Source organism: Dromaius novaehollandiae, chromosome 1 (genome assembly GCF_036370855.1).
Source record: "Dromaius novaehollandiae isolate bDroNov1 chromosome 1, bDroNov1.hap1, whole genome shotgun sequence".
Lineage (NCBI taxonomy): Eukaryota > Metazoa > Chordata > Aves > Casuariiformes > Dromaiidae > Dromaius > Dromaius novaehollandiae.
The window spans coordinates 10,149,197-10,174,256 of NC_088098.1; the positions used below are offsets into that span (position 1 = coordinate 10,149,197).

Sequence of the window (25,060 nt, forward strand, 5' to 3'; positions counted from 1 at the left end):
AAAAGCTGCACATACTATATTACTCTGTATTTCTTCCGATTCTTTAGGGTTCTTTTTACTAGTGTGTGCTGTTTGCAACATGAAGATTCTATACTGCTTTAGTGGATGCAGATGATACTGTAATTTTACTTGTGGTAAGTAAAATAAGGTGTAAAAAAGCAAACCCCCAAAACCTCTCACAATTTTTAGTCCAAGACATAATTATTACTAAGTTAAACCTCCATCAAATCATTACACTGTTTACAGCTGTATTAATATTTAAAATTCTAAAATATTTCTGTTATTCCAAAAGTTTTCTTAACTCAGAAAATTCTGCAAAAGAAACTAGGTTCCTAAAGATCTCTTCAGTGATTAGTGCTTCAGAAGCCATTTGGCTTGGATTTTTCCTGCACCTATTCGGCCTTTCTAAAAACTATCACGCAATTGCCTCTACAGCTAGGACACTACAAAAACAAGATTTCTCTATTCTCACTCCCTCAAGGCCATGTTCACTGAAGGAAATAACATGGATATCTCTTAAGCACACCATCCCCAGCAAGATGTATATGCTGTCTGTATGCTTCTGCTTCACAAAACATTCTTATCACCTAATAATTAGAGAGGGAGAAAAAGGAAGCTACAGATGGCATATGGCAACGACCTTCAATTATTAACAATGAAATATATATTTCACATTAATTGATTTTGACACAATATGCAGTGGTAAAGACAGCGAAAGGGTACATGGTACCTCGTCTAAACACTGAAATGCAGGACTTGCTGTTATATCAATGAATCCTTCATCTCGAGTATAAACTGTTGGAGTTAGAGCAGAGAGAGGTTCCTCCTTTTCGACTTCCAATTCTGTGTCACTGGAAGAACTTTCTTCACCAGCTTGACTCATTTTTTGAAATTCTAGCAAGTAACAAAAATACCAAAATTCAGTCAATCAGATCCTAGTATATATATGACTATTCAACATAAATTATGTGATGAAGAGAAATAAAACACTAACATGTAAGACCCACATTCAAGCAATAAAAGTCACAGTGAGAGCAAGATAGACTATAACTTCATGAGAGACTTACAAGAGGCTATACTATCATTCTATTGTTGCATGAATATTACAAAAATCCTCTAATATTTGGTTATGTTATCATTTTGTAAATGTTAGAGAATGTTGAACACAATATTTCTTAAAGAACAGGCATTGAATTATAGAAAGATTTAGGCTAGAAGAGACCTCTGAAGTCATCTAGTCCAGTCTACACAGAGCAGGGCTAACTTCAAAGCTAGATCAAGTTTGTCAGGGCTTTGAGCAGCTAAGTTTTAAATTCTATCAGTCATCAGACTTCTCTGAGATGTGTGAAAACGGGGAAGTGGGATGGGGAAAAGGGAGGTGGAATACAAGGGGACACAAAGCTCCTGGCATCCTGATAAGACACAGCAATGCTGAACAGGTCAGTAATTGTCATTATATCAAATAGCTGATTAATAGCTGCCAAAAATGTCTTCTGGCATAACAATATCTTTAGAGCTTTTTATATTAAAGTGCATTTAAAATATTGACCTTTTACATGAAGGCAGCACAAAACAAGAGGCAAACATTTCAGGAGAAAGACATAAGAGACATGGAATGATTGAAGAGAACATGCAAGAGAGGCATGGAGCATTTTACAGAGGGAAGAGAGAAGAAGAGTGACTTGTGCAGCACAGAAATTTTGCTGTGACATAATATGATTGTGAGGCCACAGTGTTATTTGTAGAGCAAAATAAAGAGGAAACTCTAGGGAGGACATACATGGAAGGATTCAAGAAGTCCATAAATTCACTAAAGTTGACCTTAAATGCAATGAATGGGCAACTTCTCTAAGTATCACAGTTTTACCTCAAAATTTTAGGCGGAAGATTACTAACTTCTGCAAGCGTTCACCTGGCGGCAGCAGCAGATCTTTCTGGAGTGATCACTATGCAGAGAACTTCCTACTCTGCTCCAGTGCAAAGTCACGGTAAAACCCGTATCAGTTGCAAAAGATATACCCCCACCAAATTAGCTAGTCTTGACATCTTTTCAGCCTTTCACATAGTATATGGGAGACCTTTCTCTTTAAAAATGGAACTCTTAATTTTGACTCCCCTTGGTTCACAATAAAATCTATAGTAAAATAAAGAGCATAACAGTATATTTAAAATAGCATATATCAGATTTCTCCTATGAAGCGAGCAGGGTAACTTCACATTTCAAAGCCATATGGCTGGCAATTAAGAAAAATACAGTTTATTTTTCCAATTATGGTAGGAAAAATGCATATAAAAAGGTTATATTTTGTGTATCCGCCTTTCAAAGAGTCACTGTTGTCTGTAAAGGTAGTGAAACTTAGACTGGTAAGTTTACGGCTTTCTTTAGTGCTGTTTGGAATTCCTTCAAGAACATTGTGACTTTTTGAGAGATTTCAGCAGCTGTATTTGCTTATGGAAAAAAAAGCAATTTCATGATCTGTCCTGGCGGAGTCAAAACATTGTGAAACAACTGTAAACAGCATAGAGGCCAAGAAATAAACTCTGAAATACTGTACATAAACATGTATACACATTTATAAATTGAATTATTTTTCATCTATAAAGAGCTGCTGAACGTTTTGGAGTATGTATCTCGTGTTCATGCCTGCTGCTGTTTTGCTTGTGCCTCTAAACATATTGGAGGAATTTAGAAGGAAGGAAAAGCACAGTGGAAGAAGTTCAAAGCAGAACAGTGCCAAAAAAAAGAGAAGTTAACGAGTGTAGGCGTTTCTGTTGATACTTGTGTATGAAACACACAGTTGACACCGGTCAAAAAAATACCTGAGTTAAAATTCTTTGCAGTACAGTCGTACGAAAGAGTCCTCCTCAAAGACTCCAAAGTGCTGGGTATAAACAGAACAAAAACAACCCTCTGAATCTGAAAAGTTTATATGATAAGTGTAAGATAAGAGACAGTGACAAGTGAGATGGAGGAAAAGACTGAGACAGCCTTAACTAATGTGATAAGCACTGGTCTCCACTCCTACTTAGGAAGGAAGGGAACAGAGTTGCTGTTTCAAAATATTAGCAAGTGGTACTACAGCAAGAGATATGTACCATATGTGACACTAAGTTTAACGTTCTTCAATTGCCTACTATATAATTAAATTTAAAGACCAGCTTATAAGAAATTAGATATATCAAGGTCAAAAACCAAAACGGAAAAATTGTATTTTTTCCTGTATCTGGGAATAAACAGTCTAATTCAAATAGAAATGAGAGTTGAGATTTTTTCTAAGTTTACATAATAGTTCAACAAATATGGACTTTGCAAACTGTAGAGCTGAAAAAACCCCCAAGACCTTGCTCTGACCCAGAACTGTGGCGAGAGGGAAGCACTAGTCAGCTTTGGGAGCCAGGTCAAACCAGGCGGCGAACCGCCATGTGAAACAGCTTCCGGACAGCAATAAAGCCTGAACTCAGACGCCTCAGACTACTGCCACCATCTTCTCTTCAGCACCTCTCTAGCGAACGGCAGCATTACCATACAAACCAGCGCAGAGTCCGGCTAGGGCATTCTCAGCTGCACTGACGCTTTCTAGACTGAGTCTCGCAAAAAGTAGTAAAATCTCATTCTGAATATGAAGAGATACAGCTCCATGTATGAAGATGCATCATCTAGACTAATTAAGAAGATACTAAATTTATAGAAATCTCACTGGGGAAACTGTACTTTAAGGGGTCAATTTCATTAATGTAGACTGATGAATCCATTTAACTTAACTCCTTGCATTTATAAAATTAAATAGAAAAAGATTCAGGTTCAGAAAAATATCAGTAGCGTTTTGCTAAAATTACCAGTCACCCAGTTCTATCCTTCAAGCTCAAGTTGAATACGCTTTTTTTTTTAAATTGAGCACAATGAAAAAAAATCATGAAGCACATTAATTTTCTCTATCGTTGACATGGAGTTAAAAGCATGAATCCATTGTAAGAATAATATTACATTATTTACACTGTTATTGCTGGAGGTAAAAACTGATGGATGCTGAAGACTGTATGATAAAATAATGCCCTGCTTATTATTTTATTAAAATTTTCTTATGAATGTACATTTAAGGTAATTTATAATTTCAATCTGATAACACCAGGCCAGACTGTGAAGTCACTTAAAACAAGCAGCAGCTATTTGTGCAAGTAGTCTGATCAGCTTTGGTGCAAATACTCATGGAAGTAGCTGCTTGCTAACATTAGATATAGGCTCACAGCTGGATTTACAGACCATACATTCATTATACATTGACAGGTGTGCCGCTTTCCTTCCTGACAGAAATGATAAATTCCTTAATATATTCCCTCACTCATTCTTTGTTACCACACAAAACTGATTTGCTTCAGTTAAGCCAGGTTAGTTAAATTGATGCAAACATATAATACTTGCTACTGAAACAGCTGGATATGGATGTCTCACACCTGCATATTATTTCCATCGTTTGCAGGAGGTGATGCCTTCTTTCTCCCCCAACACCGATCTGCCAGAACAGTTTTATGATTACTTTCTCGGTCAAAATCAAGTAAGGAAGCCTAAAGAATTTAAATCAATGGTCTGAGCTAAATTGGCTAATTTTGCCGGAAGTTAGTTAACATATTCCCATCTGCTCTGCAGGCACAGAGAAGCTGGCAGGCGGCAGAGGCAGTACCCAGGGTGTATGAATAATACCTCAGCTGAAGTCTGGGCGTGGTACAGGATGTTTATCCACATCTTCAGGCTACCTCCGGCACACAAATCTTATCCAAATAAAAACAACTCTGAAAATAAGATGACCAATTTAGCTTTTTACCCCAAATTAGTTAGGAAAAAAACCTTAGGTAATTTAGTTAGAACATCAGAATGTCAATATCTAGTCAGACCTAAAGCCAATCTAACTCAGCATACTTCCAGCCAAAACTGGGCAGGAGTAAAAGTATACAGCAACCTCAGCACAGTGATGCTTTCCTGAACTTGTCCATTCTCACTGGAGCTCATGGGAAACTTTCAATACCCACACAATCTGGAGAAAGGGAGTTCCTCATTTTTCTCCTCTCTGCATGATGTGATCAACCAGTTCTTTTTGGTTTTTTGTTTGTTTTGAATCTGGCTCCCATCAGCTTCTTTTGATGCCACCAAGTTCTTGTACTGGAAGAGCCACTGAACAATCAAGTCCTTTTGCTGCCACCAAGTGTTTTCTAGCATTGTATCCTCATTTGTCAGCCCTTTTTCTAGGCTGACAAATCCCAAGCTACCTAGCTGTTACTGGCATGAAAGCCTTACTCTACCTTTTACTGTCCTCGTCAACCTTCTCATTTTTTCCAGTTCTACCATATCCTCTTCTAGAAGAAGAAGGGAGATGAGAACTACAGATAATATTGAAAACATGGGAGTACCATGGATTTATTCCATAGCATTGTGATTTTCTTTTCATGTCCTACAATTCTATGTCCTAATGCTTCTTTCCGAAGGTTAAACTGATCCAGTGTAAGACGTAAGCCCCTTCTAAGTAGCAGAACTTCTGTTTCAACTAGGCAGAGCCTTGTGTTTCAGCCTGATGGGCTGTGTCTCTGAACTACAAAGCCATGCCAACACTAAATGATAATTGAAATGACATGGTATACAGTTGGGTATTATGATATCCACATAATTCAGAATGGATTGTTTGATTAGATAGATTGTACAACTTCATAGATAACTATTTTGGGGAAATGACACCACATTGCATAGTTATGTTGCTTAACAATTTCTATTGCAAGGTCCACTGTTTCCATCTGTTTGCAGGAAGTCCTTGCTATTTGGGATGGGATCACCCTGGGCTACACGTACACTTCGGCTTTGTCTGCTGCACTTCTATTTAGATGTGGCTAAGACATGGAGGAATTGAATGTTAAGATTTGCCACTTCCCTTTTGACTTGGTTTCTGTGAGGAACTTGCTTGCCTCAGAAAATTTCTGATAGCATGACAAACAAAAAAAACCCTGAAATCCAAACCACTGTGTGTTCTGGAGACAACCTCACTCTGCTGTCTCAGAGAAGGAACTGTTACCATCACTACACACACACACACTAGAATACAGAGAGGAAAACAAAGAAAAAACAAGCTTTGCTACCCATTGAGCCCTAGACATGACTTGAGAACTTAAGAAGGCTCAAGGAAGTAGTTCCAGAAAAAATTACTGAAAAATGTTACTTGCAAAACAAACAAAATGAATTAAAATAATGTAATACAAATATTTCGTAATAGAAACACATAAGACTTTTAATAAACTTCACAAAAAAATCCTGATACCAAAAACCTTGAGCTTTATGATATGAAAAAACACTAAAAAGTAACTAGCCATGTGCGTGGTAAATCTTGTCCTAACTGTGGATGGAAAGTTGAAAGGAAATGTTCCTGCATCTGCAGGTAGAAACATCAGCATGAACATAATTCCAGCAAGAAGAACACTCCCGCAAGGCAGCCTCTTCTTACTGAGTAGTGAAGTTGCATTATTTCTTCATTACAAGTATGGCAAATGGATGACCTTAATCCTGCCCAAGCAGACTAACTAATGTTTATATCCTTTGGGTATCTGAAGCTGTCTGATCTTTTTCTGTACTTATTTCTAACTGTCAAAGTGAAATACATATTCCTTCTACTGCCTCTCCTGGAGGACCATTTATTTTAATTTCTCTTAAGATCTCCCTTGGACTTCCCTTAGCCTAAAAGGTCCTCTTATAAAGCTGTGGCTTTAAAATCTATTTCATAAAGCAATCTAAGGTCTGCTTTTTAATGCCTTTTGCATGAAATGCAGAATATTATAGTAAATTCTTTGGCTACACCCAATTGTACAGACACAGACATCTTGAAATGGCAGATCTAAAACTAAAAGTGAAAATAAATCTCATTTTATTGTTGGACAGATGGTAAAACATGGTTACTCTGCCGCACTCCACACCAGCTGATCAACTGGAATTCAGTCAAGAGCACAAAAGTGAAACCGAATTGACTGTATAGCTAAAACATAGATGGCACAAGTAGAACATTAAAAACATGAAGCTTCATACGTGGGAAGAAAGGAAAGCTTCTTCCTAGTGATTATTCCTTTTCTGTTTTCTTCAGTACTCTTAAATGTACTTTAAAGTGTGTTTAGACCTCTAACAGCTATCTAGTGAAAAAAAAATCCATAAAATGGTGAGATATATAGGTAGCTGAGGCTTCAGCATCTTTGAATAGTTCCTCAAACCAAGATTCTCAATTACATGGAACATGCCAATATTAAAGATGATGCATAGAAGATGATGCACAGCATGGTTCAGAGCCCAACCTGATAAACCTCTGCTCCAAAAAGACAGTGGCAAACGCCCTATCGAGATGCTGCAGGAAAGGGTGGCAGTGGGGAGGGAGCGCTAAGGCTTGAGAGGAGGCGGGAGACTGTGACAAGCACACATCAGCACTAACTTCCGGGGAAATGTGGGGCAACAGTCAAGCCCCACCCGAAAAGAAAACCAAAGGGAATTCCCTGGTTTGAAGAGTAGCAGGTTACTAGAGTTATTTGTTGAATCGACTGTCATCTAGTGGAAGCATAGTACATTGCACCACTAGTCATGGGACTGTAACTGCTTTCCCGTCAAATTATGTAACCAACAGTTAATTCCAATATTTGGTTTCAGGGGGAGAATTCTGTACTACTTTTTCCAAAAGCAACTATTTCTGAAGACTTGACAATTTAAACTTATACCCTTCTTCATGTCCCAAGATATTTCTTAATACATTTTTGTCTTTCTAGAATTCTAACATATTGCAGACTGCCACTTTTTTGTCTTTCATTTAAGGATTTTTCAGATTGAATAACATAAACCAATGAAATAATGTAACTTGAAGAGCTTTATTGACCAGTATGAATCCTTATTAGACTCTCTACAGTAAAAATTACAGAAGGACAAAAAAGCTAGGACTAGCTTCTTTCCTATTACAGATTTAGGCATCATTTTGGACTCATAAATAGTCACCCCCAGGCACAGTGATAATAACAGAAATGGAGTTAACAAGATGAAAAGAGCTTCAAACCAAATATCATATTGCATGGCTTGAATAGTTACTTTTGGAAAGAAAAAAACCCCCAACACATGGAATGTAAAAGAGTGAGCAAATCAGTAAAGTCCTAGACTTCATTATTTCTTGTGTCGCGATGTAGCTAAGACAATGCACCTTTCTGTGCCTGTTTCATTATGGCAGTAAACTACTGTGACGAAAACTACAACAGGAATTTAATCCCAACTTCACAGGATCTATGCCCAACCACACCCCTTTTTAAAATTATTGTATAATACTCATGTGGACTAAGAAGTCCATAAAAGTCTTTTTAACTGAAGTCTGTAGTTCCCCACTTGTTTGTAAACCCTGTGAGGTCTCCTGTTTCCTGACACATTTGTTCAGAACCAAGGGACATAGCCACTTAGCTGCCTTTGGCATGGCTAGGCTGTATGTTAACACAGCGTCTGAGGAGCAGTCACAATAAATAACGTGTTAACCAGGCTATCCTGACAGCGTGTGATTTCTGAGCTCCACAATACTGTTTTTGAAAAATCATTTTTCCAGCATATCTGGCAAACTGCTTCTCTATCCCGTGACCAAGGACATTTCATGCCACGAAGCCTCACTGCGGGCTATGGCACAGCAAAGAGCAGGCCGCCACACAAGGCCTCGCCCGTGCCCCCTCCCTGCCCCGGCCTGCCGCCCCTCGGCCTGCGGCTGCCAAGGCCGTCAGGCGGGGGAGCCGGGCAGGCTGACGGGCGGAACAACCCCGCACACGACACGCGGGACCTTCCAGGGAACGTGCAAGTCGGCAGCACCGACACCGGCCCGAAGAGGCGCGGAAAAGGCCGCCAGAGCCCCGGAGTCATTCGCTCGCGCGGGAGATGGCGCCGCAGGAGCGGGGAGGCCGCCAGCACCCAGGGCCGCCCCGGCCTGGCCCCGCCGCCGCCTCAAGCGGGGCTGACGTGGCCCCGAGTAGCAGCCCGACCCCGCCGCCCGGCCGCTGCTGTCCCTCCAGGCCGGCAGGGCGACGCACGGCCCCGGGCCCGGCCCGCCGCCCCGGCCCGGCCCGCTCCAGTCCCTACCTGCGCGGCCGCGGCCCCGTCCTGCCTGCGCGGAGCGGCGTCCCGCGTTCCTATAGCAACGCCGGCTCCACTTCTTCTGTCCTGCTTCAACCGCCCTCGCCTCTCGCGCTCGCTTCCGATTGGCTGTAGGGCTCCTCCTGCTGCCCAATAGAAGCAGACCACGGAAAGGCCCCGCCTCCCCCCCTTCGCTCATAGGCCAAGGCGTACGGCGGCAGCCTCCCTTTTCGGGAACTTGTAGTTGCTTCCGCGCGGCGGGGGACTACGGCTCCCAGAAGCCCCCTCGGCGGGCGGGCGGGGACCGGCGCCGGGCCCCCGCCAACGGCTGTTTACCAGCCGCCCTGGTGCCCGTCCGCGCGCTGCCGCCGCGTCACGTGGAATGGCCCCGTGCCGCGCGTAGCCGCGGGGTCTCTGCCGCGCCGCGGCAGCGGCGCAGGGCACCATGAGCGCGCTGCGCCCGCGCTGGGCGCCTCTGGCGGCGCGGGTGGCGGGCGGGTGGCGGGCGGCCCTGTCGGCGGCGGGGCCTCGCCGCGGGCGCTCGGCGGAGCCCGGCGGCAGCAAGCCGCTGAAGGAGTGGACGCTGGTGGTGAGCCCGCGGGGGCGGCTGGCGGTGCGGCTGCCCTGCCAGGTGAGCGTGCGCCCGCTGGACCCGCAGCGCTACCCGGGCGCCGACCGCGTGCTCGTCACCGTCAGCGGCGTCGACCGCAGCCCCCACCGCGGCTGCGACCTGGACCACGTGCAGGTGCGGTACGACGAGGCGCTGAAGCAGATGGCGATCGTCTCCGAGAGCATGGACAGCAAGGCGGCCGTGGACGTCCGGACGCCCCTCAAGTTCGGTGGGTGAGGCCGGGCGCCGAGGCGCTTCGGCGCGTTGCCGGCCTCTTGTCAGTGATGGCTAAAGCGTTTCTGTCTTATTTTTGCTCTGACAGCTGGTATTTTAGGACAAAAAAACCCCCAGAAGTGCATGCAGCTCGGCTGGGAGGCAGCAGGCCCCGGTGTGCCGCACACACCTGCAGCTCAAGGATTGTTCCCAGTAGGGTTTGTGCGTATGGCCTGCTGCCAGCTCCATCAGCGGTCGTTATTCCGAGTGGCTAATCCACAGGGATCAAAAAGGGCCGGGAGGTAACCACACAGATGAACAGCTCCCTTTTCCAGTGCAAGTCTTAGAGGAGTCGTTTGAGCAGAAGGCAAAAATCTGTCCGGGGCTTCCAGTGCAGAACCCCCAGACAGCGCGTAAGAGCAGCCGTGGTGGCTGAAGTCTGCTGGACTGAGCTCCTGGGAGTGGAACAAAGCTTAGGGCAGGAACAGGGCAAGCTTGCCAGGATAACTCCCCGTGGTGAGCTGAGGTTTAGGGAGTTCCTGACTCAGAGTTGAATTTCCATTTTTCAATCTTTGATGAGTAGGTTTTTTTCTATGAACTTATGTAATTGCTCTTCTAACTTATATATTGCGGCATCCAAGTATGTAGTGCAGATACAGTTCCACCATGCTGAAAAAACTTGTCAGTGTACAAAAAAAGCCCTCGTGTTTGCTTTAAATGGCTGTTTGAGACTGCTGTTTTATTTCATTTGATAGTCTGTTGTAACTGTGCCATGAGAAATGGTGACTAATTCCATCCTGTTTATCCCTCATACATGTCATCTGTGTGTATTCGCTTGGTTAGCACTTTTCCAAGCTCTTCTGATAGCAAAGGTGTTCTGTACCTTTTCTCCTCATTACTTTCATCTACATCTGCTCAACTTCTGCGATCTGTTCCTTTGTGAGGTTAGAAGGACCTAAGCTGTATATCATCTTCAAAATGCAGAAGTGCAGTGGACTTACAAAGTGGCAGTATTCTCTTCTGTTCTCTATTCTTTTCTTGATCATCCCTTTTATAGCCGCTTCTTTTTTGAACGCTGTTGAGAATTGTTGTTTCTTATAGAGCTGTTCACCAAAGCTCAAGATCTCTCTTGTGTCCTAACAGCTAATCTGGAGATACATGTTCTGTAAATAAAATCAAGGGCTTCCCACCTGCCCAGCCCCCAGTGTGCTTTACTTTATATAAGAATAGCAGAACTGATTCATACCGTGAGTCCAACTACCCCACTGTCCTATCTAGAGCAGCAATCATAAACATGCTCAGGGAAGAATAGGAACAGGGCAAACATAGATGATGCTTCATCCAAGTGTTCTTAAATCTGTCAACTATTTTCAGCTCGGGAGATTTTCTAAGCCTGATGTGGCTAAGACCCTCAGTGAATCTGTCTTCCAAGTGCTTGTCCATTCTCACCAGGAAGCTGTTTACATGTGTAAACTTACTGGCAAACTGTATGCCTTTTGGCGAAGAATTGCACAGGTATACTGTCCATTTAATGTCATCTTCTGTTTCATCATTCAGGTATGCAGTATTCCAAGGTCTTTCTGCAATTCATCAGTCAGTTTTTCGTTTAACTACTTTGAATGAATCAGTACTTTTGATGAAACTTTTCAAACTTGCCATTTGCAGTTTTCCAAATTCATGAAATGTTAAAGATGGCATAATTTATCAGTTAAAAGACAGGAAACAAAACATGGACTAAGGACCTTGCTAAACACTTCTGAAAATCCAAGTTTTTTGTTTGCAAATATATCAGCTCTTATCTACATACTCATTGACTGTTTCAGTGGACTGTAGTAGTTCTGTAAGGTGGGATTTTGCAAAGACATTCTTACAGAATTGACTCTTCCTTATGAATTGTCTGTATATTAAATTCTTACCTTTTTTCCCCTACTTGGCAAGTACAAAGATTACATTTACTTGCCTGTAGTCCATTAATGGAGTCCATCCCAGGATTACAAATGATCAAAAAAACCCAAGCATCCCTTTTATTTCTGTTCATTTCTCTGGTACCAAGCATGTTTGGTTACTATAGATGGTAGGCAGCAGTCTCATTTGAGTTTCCCTAGGACATATGACTGACTATTGTATGCTACTCCAAACTCTTTTTTTACTCTTTTTTTTTGGTGGGGTGGGAGGAGAAGTTGTCATTGCATTAAGATCCAGGGAATGTCTGCCTTCAGAAACAGTTTCAGTGTTGGGAAGCTTCCAAAAGACTCCTATAACATATAACCCTGATGTAAGGAATTCATTTAGCCTTTCAATTGTGGACTTATCTTCGAGACTCCTATTATATTTTGAACATCAACTGGCTCTGCAGACTGTCTGGCAGGCTTCTTGCTTCTGATGTTTTTGAAATAGGTTTTATTCATTTTTTAAGCAAATTATTCCACTTGGTTTTTGTGAGATCATAAAATTCAAGTATCTTGCTCAGTCTGTTGTATTACATTCCCTCTTTATTACTAGCTGGCACCGCACAGTCCTGATATTAATATTGTTCAGGTTGTTATCCAGTTATATCCAGGGTTGTATCTCTGGGTGTAACTGGAAAACCACCTTATTTTTGGTGTTATGGTGAAGACTCAGTGAAACAGGTTTGCTGCTTGCCAGTGAGGTTCTACTTTTAGGTGTTCCCTCAATTCTAGTTTGTTTGGGGATGGGGGTTTTTTATTACTAGTTTGTGTTTGAGTTGTTTCTTTTTTTGTATAGGAAAGAAGTATCCATTAAACATCAGTGTTATCATAAGCACAGTATCCTATTGTTTGCAAAACAAATTCCAGTCTAGAAAGAAAGCATCATAGACTACTTTGCAAGCATTTCAGCGTTCTGCAGACCTTCCTTGAATGTATGAGGTAGGCGAGTGCATGTATATTTATAACACAGTTCTGTTTAGATCGTTTTATCTGACCTCTTCATCTGTCACTTAACTGTAAGAAATTGAGAAATTGATGTGCATGTTTTTACAGTCCTAGCTTGTTTCTTGGTTTTGGGCACTTCTTAACAGCTTTTGCATTTTTATGTTGGAGCTTATCCACGAAGCTCTAAGCTAGCTGAAACTCTCTAGAACCTGAAGACCATGTGCAGAAGATGATAGATGACAAGCTTAAATATGCATCTTAAACTAAAGGCAACTGCTATTACCCCTATAGGGAGACCTATAGGAGTCTATATTCCTCTGTCTAGTCTTGGCTTCTCTTTCAGTATCTTGCACAGAATGATAGCCTGTGCTGACACAACCTTCATAGATCATAGATGTCAATGAATTGCTTTTTAATCTAGTGTGTGGAGGTGTGGGTTTTGGGGGGTTTTATTTGTTTGGTTTTTTTCTGTGGGTGTGCACCTGAGTGTGTTAACTGTTTATTCCAAGGACAGTGTAAGCACATGGCTACCTGTTCAGCACATAACAAGAACCCTGCGTCTTGGCTTATGGAATAGCATGTGCTGATTAAACCTGAAGCCAGCTGTTTGACTTCTGGTTACTATGTATTGATTGAGTACTGGGAGGGAAACCCAGCTGAGGTCTGGCTTGGCCAAAATTCGAGACTCTTCTGTCCTTGCCTCACATTTAGTTCTTATGTATGACCTTGTTAGGTACCTATGACATTAGAATCATAGGGTAATTCAGGTTGAAAGGGACCTCTGGGGGTTTCTAGTTCAACTTTGTGCTCAAAGCATGCCCAGCTCCAAGATCAGACCAGGCTGTTCAGGGCTTTATCCAGTCTGGTCTTGAAAACCTCCAAGGATAGAGAGTGCACAGCCTCTTTGGGCAACCTGTCCCAATGCTTTCCCATATTGTACCGTGGTGAAGAGAATAGAGGCTTCTGTGCCAAGGTCATGGAGTAGAACCATGAGTTTTGATGTAGTTTCCAGGCCTCACTGAAAAGTCCACTAAAACTTTGTCCCATCTTCAATAGTATCAAACACTCTACAGGTCCTGTTCTAGGCCTACTTATAAGCTAGGGTGTTTTCTGTTATCAGTTCTCTCCTTAGGAAAACTGAACTCTCCCACTTCAGTCTCATTTAAGCCCATGGAGCCATTCTTGGCAAAGTACTGTAGATTCCTATGGTAACTAGACAAATGGAATGAATGTATGGGTCTTGATGTTGGTAACTCAGTTTCATCACTTTATGGTATCATTTAAGCCATTTCTTCTGCCTGCTGATTTGAGAAGAGAACCTGAGCTCCTTGGACTGCTTGTTCCTGCTTTTGATTTTTCATAAATGTTAATCAAAAGCAGATGTAAATGTTTTCAATAGTGCATTTTTCTGAAGTCTTAACGTATTAATGTGTCAGAAACAAGATAATCAGTGTCTGCTCCTCACTGTGGCAGACCTGCAGCCTCAGAGTAGCAAATAGTATAATCTGCTGCCTTCAGTAAATAGGTTTTCCTGGACTGAATTATCTTAACATTAGTGCTCACTTACTGGTAAGCTTCCTGTGTGGCCGGAGAAATGGATTGTTGTGAAGTACTTTCAGTGGTCCAGGGCTGCCAAGTCACTTTAAAATAAGCGTTCCACTAATCTGTTTCAAATACTGTAGCTCAAGGTGATATATTTGAGGCACCTCCACCCTGATACCACAAGTCTCCTTTTCCCTGTGCACATTTATTTCCCTTAAGAGTCCTTTACACTCCAGAGATCTCCATGCATTCTTTGAGGTTTGTGTGGCTAGAGTTGGCTGCAGCCCTCAGCTTCTCTAAGGAGAAATCAGACTAGCTATTTTTGGAGCTTTGGCACTGAAACAGAGTGTATTGTGTTTCTCCTTGCTCATTGAAGTTTCTCTAGCAGTATTATCCAGCTCTTGTATGGCCTCTCTGTGGGGTCACGTATCCTGCTTTAGGAAGCCTCCTCATGAGACAGAGGGACTCCATTCCTTGTCAACTAGCGTTTCCTATAGCAGGGCTAGCAAAGCACTGTGACTGCAAAGGACCAAGGCACAAAGTGTTTCCAGGCCAAGAATTCCTATTGTTTCTTAACAGTATACTTGTGAATGCCTAGACTTCTGTGGCTTCTTTCAGCTCCTATCTTCAGTGTGTCTGTAGTACGCTATTTTTTCTGCTTTACAAATGATGGGCCTTGCAGGTTCAGATATTTTTATTAACTTTATTCTTATTAAAGTGTTAAGGTAGTATCAGAGTGACTTTGGCTAAACCCACCGCTCTTGAGCTTTTTCTTCATCCCTTTCCATGGAAGTAATAAGGGCCAGAAGCTGTTGCGCTGATTTAGTTTGAAGATTTGCACAAGGAAACTGGCTGTGTGACCTCTCTTTTCTGTGACAGCAAAATCTCAAGAGTCTCAGACACAGGTCTTCCCAAGGACCATGTAGTTTGCGGGTGGGTGAATTGAACAGTTCTGAGCAAGACAGCTTGTATTACAAAAATAGTCGTTTTCTTTGTGAACTCTCCAGTTTTGTGCTGTGCAAGGGCACATCATTTCAAACTTAGATGTTTGGGAAGTGCCTCTCTCCATGCCTCTTTGGGGACTACATTTAAACAACTCCTCAAGAGGTAAAATCTTAGGGAGATGTTTTGTCTGTCTGTCTCCAAGATGGCTTCAGAACCTGTAGAACAATGTTGATCAAATTGAATTAGTTCAAATATCACCGATGGATGTTTTTAGTTTGGTGAAACTGTCTAGGCTTCATCAATATAAACATTACTGTGTAGGCCCTCAAGCCCTTGTTTGTGATACTTGTCATCCATCCAGTTTGTCAGGTTTTGTGCTCTTTTACATGCCTCAAAGCCTCTTTTAGGGGTTTGTTAAAATTTAGGAAAAGGACAGTTTGGGGAAATCTTGTTCACAGTATCTCTTCCTTGGGCATCTGTGTATCTAGCGGTTCTTCTGCAGAGAGTTTGAGGAAAATAATGTCTGCAAGTAAAAAGGCTTTCTGCAAAACCTGCTTATCCAGTCCACCTATTCTAGCCCCCTTTCTCAGGGAAGTGTTACCTGATACCAGGCTCTGTGCATTGCTCAGTAAATCTAATCTCTTGGCTAACTGGCAATAACATACCACTCTTACAGCAAAGATGTAATATGCTTTATCTCTGCCTGCTGGTGTCCTGGATTCTCCTGGTTTGTCAGTTGGTAAAACTTCCCTTCGTTGATAGTTGCAGATAGTTCTCAGATTCTCTCCTTTTCATAATCTCCAGGCTAGTCTCATTGTGGCTCCAGCACCTGTTTGGAGCAGCAGCATTTCAACGTTGGTCTTCATACTCTGGTTATTTTTTCTTTAACTCTTCTAATATTGCTGGTCACATTAGAAGATCCTGGAAATGAAAGAAGTGCTTTGACAGGTGCTTGATTGAGTTAAGGGATTTGATTTCCCTTCCTCCTTCCCCCCCCTGCCCCTGATATTCTCCTCTCCTGTGGTCTTTAGGGTGTACGTGGGCTCGCTGTCTCTGTCAGCCTTTCAGTTACTAGCTTCTCTTAGTACACATTTCTGACTCCTATTAAACTTCTCTTTATCTAAAAGAACAGATGATAGTTTAGCCTGGCTTTGCCTTTTGCCGGTGTTTATTGTGGTCATTAATATAAATGGTTGTTACCGCCATCAGAGTGCCCCAACTGCACCTTCTCAGACTGCTCTCCAGCCCCTTGAGCTCGCCACAGAGTTGAAGTAGCAGAAAAAAGGCTTTTGCTTCTCCTCTGTGTGGAGCATTGTGAGGCCGTAAGTTACTCCCTTGATAACCAGATCATCACACCCAGTGACTTTCCTTTATGGGAGTCTGTGAACGGTAGTAATAAGGTAAGGTGATTCAGACAAGAAAACTGTAACTCATGCTCCTTCATGACAGCAGGGTAAGTCAGACGTTCCAAAGGTCTGGAGAAGAATGATGCGTGCTAACTTTTCATACTCGTTTTTGTTAAGCTGCTTGCTAGCTGAAGCAGCATAGGTCTAAGCACGACAAATTCTAACTTTGCAGAAGCTGTTTTTGTGCTATTGAGTCCTCTTACTGTATATATGTTCCCAAACAACTGCCACCCCACTCTCTGCATCACCCCTCCCTTCCATCCCCCAAAAAGCCACAAAACTTCAGTGTAGCCAGATGAATTGCTAGTAGAATTGGTGACCAGGGTCAGTGAGATGTAGGCAGAGTTTGGGAGTCATTGGATTGCATGTAGGGTAGAAAAGAAAATAGTCTAAAATTCAAGGGCTGTACTCAATGGCTTTAAAGTAAGTAAATAAAACTTCACTCAAGGACCACACCCTGCCAGATCCTTGCCAGAGGTTACACTCCCTCTGCTGCCACTTCAGATATTTTCCCTTAAAGCTGGATGGTTGTATACAGGTGTACATAGTTTTTACCATCAGTTGTTGATCGTGACTAGTCATGCAGTTGAAAGTATGTGGCCACATTTGGGAAGAAGCTTATTTCAAAGCAGTGAAGCTGCTTCTCCCCCCACCTCATGCAGTTGCTATATGTTGTAATTGGGTGCTGCAATTGGGTGCTGCATTAAATAGACCTGTTGACTTTTGTCCTTCTGTTGCTAACAAAACTCTCTTAATTCTAGATTTGGATATCAAAACATCAGGGACTGGCTGTGTGAAGATTCAGAAAATCGAATGCGATGACTGCAAAATAGAAACTGAGAAGGGGACTAGTGTCTTACAGTCAATAAAGGTACAAACAACCCTTCCCCATTCCAACACTGTTTTAACAGTGACTATATGATGGAATACAGTATAAAGAAGAGAGTTCTGGAGATGAGAAATATTCTAGTATATATCTAGAATATTCTAGTAGCTTGAAGTGTTCCTGTGGGTTCAGCACCTCACCTTTATTTTGTACAATTATGACATAAGTTAATAATTATAAATAGCTTGGGGTCAGAAGTCCAGAAACCATTGACGATAGCTGAAGCAAGTCAGCAGAAATTAGTAGTAGTGGCAGGATGCCAGTTGGCTTTAATGAACGTTAGATTTGGCTTATTCAGACACTCAATGAGATGAGACCCACTCAGTCAAGACTGTAAGATGCTTAGTGGAACACACTTTTTTTTAATCTGATATCAGTAATGCTAACAAACTCTTTGGTTTAGTTTTCAATTAAGTTACGTATTACATGTCTGAAATACCCATCTAAAATATCTCTAAATACTACACATGACATGGTCATGATCTTATTTCTTCAGTCTTAAGACTTCAGGTTTCTTGACATAGGCTTTTGTAGAAATAATCAAAATATGTCCAATTTAGGTGCTGATTGGAATCAATTTCACATGAATAATTGGAATTGCACCTGCAGCAATTACTAAAAGGAAAGGTATTTTTTTCAGATATAGTAATTCCTATGTTTAAGTATTCTTGGAAGTTGAAAATCTTTCAGCATTTTTCCTTTACAACAGTAAAGGAGAGATGATTTTATAGCTTACATCTGGGAAACTGAATTTAAGGGGAAATTCAATGTACAGTAGAGCTAGGTTTACTCCATATTTGGTAATGGTAGAATGAACCACAGGCCATCTGTGTGTTCCAGATTCTGTGTAACTGACCATATTAATCTTAAAGGTAACTAAAATCCAACAAAAAGGTAACAGCACTATATGTGTTACTGCTGTTTTAAAGCTTTGGTTAAAGATGAGGACTCTGTTACATAAGATGTAGTAATAATAATAGCAAACTGCATAAAATGAGGGCAGGAAAAAGACAGTGTTGGCTGGTGTTATTGACAGTAATCACAGCACACTGTAACAATTGTCAAGGTTTTTTTCATGATCTCATGGAGAAAGAGAGGATTCTGAGGGAAGACAACTAATTAATTTTGTAGGGATCTTTTCTCAGACTTAGTTTTAAGAGACTTGAAAAATTTTGAACTTCTTAAAAAATCAAAAGGTCAAAGTTCTATTTTCCTTGAGAAAAGCTTGATGTATTTTTCAACTTATCAAGCCCCTCTCAGTTCACAAAAAATGTCAGGGAAAACAGCAAGTGTAAGAAATGTTTCCCCTCTGCCTTTACCTCAATGTGTCTACTATGTCAGTGGCGACATGGGAAGCTTTTTTGTTCCCTTAAGCACTAGATGAGAGGAACAGCCTTGTCTCAGAAGGCTGGATAGAACACATTTAAATATGTGAAGAATCGGGAAAGAACTGTGGATTTGAATTGAAACGCTTGTTTAAAATGAAGCTTGAGTAGACTATAAGGCTTTGGCTTTTTTTAGCCAAAATAATGAAACCAGGAGTGGTTAAAAAAAGTAGCTGACTCTGAAGTACTGGGATAATGGTTTTGAATAAAAGTTACTGACCATGTAGGTGTTTGCAGGAGCAGAACCATATAAACTTGTACAATTACAGTATCACATTTAGCTGTACAGTCAATTTTTGGTCTAATCTTGTTTTTAAGAAGTATTATGGTTATAATAAGATAGCTCTAACTCTAGACCATAGATTCTGCAGTGCAGCACAAGTGCAAGCACAAGCTCTTCCTTCAGGGATAGTGTCTCACTGAGCAAACTGAAGAGATACTGCCCTCTCCTGGATGGGTTAGAGCTGTTTGATGTTGCTTCTCTGTCGTGCCATCAACAGACCTCACTGACCAGCAAAATGTGAGCATCCTTTTTTACAGCAGAGAGCAGAGGATTATTGATCCATGACTTCAAAAACAAACAGCAGCAGCCAAACCCAACCCCAGCAAAATCTGGTCGTGTGGGGGTTATTCAAGAGCACTAGTGAACAGTTTCACAACTGCTAATTCTCTGAACCTGCCACAGACTGGAAGAAGTTATTTGTTTAAGTTTTAATTTGAAAAACCTGCTGGTTTTTGGAATAATGCTTGATGTCTTTAGAGAGAAGCTAGAAGTTTGTTTGACATCTGCCTTCCTTATTCATGCATGATAGCACTTGAACAGAAAAGATTAGACTTTTGTTATTTTTTTGATGTATTTTTCACTGGTATTCTTGGTGTGCTAGACATTATATAGCCAGTGAGATTTGTGGAGAGGTTATTTTCTTTCTGTCCTTCCCCCTGCCAATTGGCTGAAGTTCAGTTCACCCTACCCCTTCTGAGTCTAAGTCAATTGACAGTAGTGGTAATTCCACAACATGGTTCTGAGTTCTAGGACGTCTTTAGTGTAGCAGTGCTGCCTCTCTTTTCTTTTGTTTGTCCTGCTTTGTATTACAATCCATCAACTTAGCAGTGACAGTGGGACCAAGGAAGCCCTTTAATTTTATTTGTCACGATGTCCGGTGATTACTCCTGACTGTGCCAGTGGTAACTAGAATTTCCAGGTGTCTTGCACACAAGCTTTGGAAGACATGCCACGTTTCCTTACCACAGGCCATGTATGAATCTGGTTTATCAAAGATCTGCACCACAGTCCTTTCTCTTTTGAACTGAAAGAATTGTTCAGTCTTTCTCTTAATATCTGTGGCAGCCTTCATAGCCTCTTCCTTGCTCAAACCTCACTCTCACTTGCTAGGAGAAGCCCTATGACAAATCAGTATGTTTTTCTTTGAGCTAGTGGAGTATTCTGAGGAATCTACTTGAGCATTACAGCTTGCTTCATGTCCCAGCAAATCTGGCTTTCAGTGAGATCTCTGTGTTGATATCTACCTCTGAAAGCCTGTTTTTGAGAGGATGGGAGTGTCATAGTAAGAATTCTGGGGGGAAAAAGTTGAGGGACCTGTGTGTTCTCATAGAGGTTTTTCTATCCTAAGTATGATAAGGTAAAACAAGTCTGAGAAAATGAAGTGTATGATAGGTTGCTTTAATTAACTATCAAAGGCCATATTGGTTAAGCCATTGTTATATTAATTCTTTTGATTCATAACATGAGTTCCCATATTTTCTTTGAATTATATGCTTGAGGGATTTGCTCTTTAACCATGAGTCTGGTGTGACTAACGTGCAGCTGTCTGAAAGGAGCCATGTATGTCTAGCTGAAGCATTGAATTTAACTTTATCATTGAAAAGACTTATGGGTTAGCCTATTTACTATATATGAGACGATCATCTATATGTAGACAGAAGCTTATTTGAACAGCTAAGTGATTTACAGTCTCTTAAAAAAAAAAATACCTGAAATGCTACAGTAGTCTCAAGTTTGGATTGTTTCATTTTATACTGGAGAAACTTCTTAAATGAAGAAGAAGAAAGAGGAAGCAAAGCTTGGTATGAAAAGATTAGGCAACACTGATCCAGAGTTTGTCCTGTCTTATGAAGCCACACAAAACTTCCAGTTCTTGATGTGTATCAGAAATATTTTTGTACTGCTCATATGTATTTTCCATGTTGGAAACTTAGTTTCACAATTTTTGATGGTTTTGGTTGGTTATGGGTGGAGTTTTTTTTTTTGCTTTTTTGGTCTCAATGTTATTGCCATCTGATAAGAACCAGTTAATGCAATTTTTTGTGGCTTAGCCAGGTAAATATTTAATCATTAAATATCTTGAAAATTTCAGGTCTGTTTGTCAGCTTTAAAGATAGTGTCTTAAGTTAAATACCATCTACAGGAGTTAATGCCCTTTTCAGCAGAAACAGAGCTTTGCTGTTGAGATCCATAGTTGTCTTAAAATCAGATTTGTTGCAGAAGTTAGTTTATGAATGTATAGTTATATTATTCAAATTTGATCTCTACCTTTCTTCCCTTGCCACCCCCCCCCCCCCCCCGCATGATTGGTTTTCAGTCTCAAGACCTAATTTTTGTCTTTTTGAGAATTGGTTTCTCTTAAGTAGTTTTATGATTTGTGGTATATTTCTTGCTTGTCTAAATATAATTGTTACCTTTTTCCCCTTTTTGGTATATTTCTTTAACTTGTTTTTCTTGTTGGTTGCATGCAGCAGCCAAAAGGTAAAGGGGTTATAGTGTTTCGATTTAAAACTTTGTTCCTTTGTGAAAAATTTGATAGCAATGCAGATGCTGTATCTAAAGTACCTAATTTGAATGAGAGTCTGGCTTGAGTGAAACACGAGTTTAGTTTGATATAATTACCTGGAGGCCTAAGGTTTGCACTGGGATGTATCCATAGAAATATATGGTTTACAAATGTGACTCCAAGTGTAGGTTGTGCTGAGTGCTGTGTATATATAATCCTAAGGAGAGTTCTGTGACACTAGCTATACTGGTTCCAGTATGCGCGTTAGTTTCTTACTGTTAGCTCAGGTCTTTAATCTACACTGCAGCATTGGATATGTGCATACCATGGATTTCATTTATGCTAGAAACAAAAGATCCATCTTTCTCCATGCTGGTTATTTCAGCGTGTACTGACTGTTTTGCTCAAAGAATTGTATTGATACTAAAGGGTTCCTCAGCATTATTCTTTCTTGCCGCAAAGACAGGTGATTTTGTGGGCTTGACTCCGTTGGAAATAACTGGCACCTTCCACAGTCACTTCAGAAAAAAGGCTAAGTAGTAAAACAGAAGTTTGCAGACCAAGCTAATTATTGTGGTGCAGTTTGAAAACAAGGTAACTGTTCTCCAGTTGTGCTTGTCCTAACTATGAATTTTAAACTTTTTTCAGAGTCATAAAATCAACATACGGACAAATGGAGGCAAAGTAATTGGTCTTGGAACGCTCTGTGGAAATACAGATATTCACGCTACAGAGAAGGGTGTAAGTAAGAAGTGAAGCTTGCTTTCCAGTGGATGTCACTAGTTCAACTTGTGTGTTGCAAAATAACAAACATCCTTCAGAATGTTCTTCAAAATTTAATGATCACTGTTGGTTAATTGTCACTTCATTATTAACGTACAGTTATCTGTCTGTTTACACTGTCTTATCTTATGCTTGGTTTGGAGTAGTAAACAGAGGCTCCACAAAAAAAAACAAAAAGCATGTGAGCATTCCATCAACATGGAGCTTGTAGGATGTAACTTAAGCTTTTATTTTTTTAATTAAAAAATGTAATACTCCTACAAGAAGTTTCTGTTCTTGTGCAAAACTATATGAACCACTAAGTTTTACGCACTAATGCGTCTTATTGAGTAAAAATAAAACTTCTAACATTGCATTAACTAATCTGTCATAAGTACTCATTGGCCTTAATTATGTAGACCCTCAAAATGGACTTAAATTTACTTGACTGATATTTATGTGCTTGAACTCTGCAATAGACACCTGAGTTTTAGCGTCTCCTGAGTAGTGGCTTGCTACTTGCATGTGTGTTACATTTCCAGCATTATACAGTCATAAAAGCTGAAGTGGCAGGTTTTGTATATTTCTTTGCAGCTGAGGAAATACAATCTCATATAATCTTATGAGAGGTTCAGTGAGAAGTACCAGGAACAGAAAAATAATTCCAGAAAGGAGTAGCATGCTTTTTTCAGCAGATGGCAGTATGAGACAAACCTCATACTACTATGATGTATATATATATTTTTTTTCTCTATATATTAGGACAAAAACCAGTCAAATCTCCGTTATTTGGAGTAATGTAGAGCTAGGCCCTACATAATACTACAGCTTTGAGACCCAGTCTGGTTCTTGGGCTCAATTTGAATGGTTAGGCATCATAATGAGAAGGTTTATTAGATCAGAAGCATTGCTGTATGTGCATGCTGAGCAAAGTCAAGTCTGGAAGTAGCTTGTGTGCAGAAGTCAGAATTGATAAATGCCCAACATTGGGAGGAATCAGAAAAACATACAGGTAGCTCTTCCTCACTGAGAAAAGAAATGAGCCCAAGCTCTAAGTCCAAGAGTCCAAACTCACCTATATAAAGTTCCATTTGGTGCTGTTGTGCAGTTTGTAAATGACCATGTGATGTCAGAATCTGATTTTTATACAACTTCATGCTGTAAATTGAGTAATCTGCCATTGGATTTATGAAAAATTATCAACATTAAATTGCCTACATTTCTTTGCATTGGATGCTAGCCATCTTTATGTACAAAGGAGCCCTGAGGCTGCTGTAGCTGAGCTGTTCTGTGTGTGTGTGCGCATACATACTTTTTTAAAATGAACACTTCATCCCAGCACAGCCTTCCAGCATAAAGCAGAGTGGTTGAAGTCTGATTGTGGCATGCCACATTGATGCCACAGTTTGGACTGATCAGTGCTGATTGAACAGCAGTTCCTTTGGGACTATTACTAGATAATGGAGTTAGGATTGGTCCTAAGCCACTAGCAGCTGCAGGGAATGGAAGAAGGCAGAGGTAGTTTACAGCCTTCTTCACATATTTACAAATATGGAACAGAATTTTGGCTCATTGTTGAAATTCTTATTAATAAACTTTGCTGTATGGTTAGAAAGAGTGGGAGATTTCTGTTCTTAGTTGGCCATTTCTGTTAGTAATCAGTCTGCCTTACATCTCCCATGTGTGATTGTATGAGATGTTTCTTCCATCAGTTGTAGTCATCACTATGTAGTTGTGGCTCTGTCCGCATTTCTGTTATAAGCCAGCATTGTCAGGGATTCTTCAGTTCCCTCCTGGATGGGGCGAGGATGTGGTGGAAGACACTAAACACTTCAGAAACAGGCAGAATATTTCAAGGGGTTGGGGGGGGGGGGAGCAGTGAATATGCTGATCAGATATTTGAGCAAGGGTAGCACAAAAAACAAAGCCAAGAAATATAGAAAATGTGAGGAAGGAGTTGTTTTACTTAAACACAGCAAGACATTAGTTTCCATCTTGAAAATGTGTTCAGGTGCAAAAAAAAAATTCAGTCTGATTTATGATTAATGACTGACATATTTTCCTTTAAAAAGGATGAGGAAAAACTGATAGAACCTGAGCACGTGGTCAGTCTCAGTAACTGCAGCTCCCAAGACTCTACCCTCAAGGGAGGGAATTTTCCCAGAAAATCTTGTGGATGAATGGACAAAATCTACTCTGTTTAACTGGGGAGTCATTAGCTAATTTGTGCCACAGGGACTCTTATATAGCATTTATTTAACTGAACCAAACACTTACATTCTGCCAAAAATACATAAAAGTTAAATACTTTGGAAATGAAAATATATTTAGTCTCAGTGAAAAGTCACAGGATCTAGAATACTTTTTAGTCCTGGACTTCAGCAGTCTGATTCTCCACCCTTCTCCCCCCCCAAACACACACACTCAAAAAAACAGATTTTGGTTCCTCTAAAACAAATGTTTGTTGTATTGATAGGTTTTTTATACTAACTGGCTGCCTTGGTACTTAATTTTTATTATGT

At 40.8% G+C, this 25,060-nt stretch overlaps 2 protein-coding genes across 5 annotated transcripts in view; one reads left to right on the plus strand and one right to left on the minus strand.

Annotated features, from left to right (window-relative positions):
* CCDC146 (coiled-coil domain containing 146) overlaps positions 1–9,233 on the minus strand; it is a 96,023-nt gene extending 86,790 nt beyond the window's left edge. The window contains exons 1-2 of the mRNA XM_064505247.1: positions 9,113–9,233; positions 731–894 (exon numbers count right to left, since the gene is read on the minus strand). Of these exons, the coding sequence (XP_064361317.1) occupies positions 731–883 (153 nt within the window). The 5' untranslated portion in view covers positions 884–894; positions 9,113–9,233. The remainder of the gene's footprint in view (positions 1–730; positions 895–9,112) is intronic.
* Positions 9,234–9,364: 131 nt separating this feature from the next.
* FAM185A (family with sequence similarity 185 member A) overlaps positions 9,365–25,060 on the plus strand; it is a 44,617-nt gene continuing 28,921 nt past the window's right edge. For 3 of the 4 annotated variants that reach the window (XM_064505303.1, XM_026097666.2, XM_064505315.1), the window contains exons 1-3: positions 9,366–9,945; positions 17,478–17,587; positions 22,425–22,517. In XM_064505303.1, the coding sequence (XP_064361373.1) occupies positions 9,552–9,945; positions 17,478–17,587; positions 22,425–22,517 (597 nt within the window). In that variant the 5' untranslated portion in view covers positions 9,366–9,551. Of the gene's footprint in view, positions 9,946–17,477; positions 17,588–22,424; positions 22,518–25,060 lie in introns of all 4 variants that reach the window. The other variant, XM_064505322.1, reaches the window with a different exon arrangement.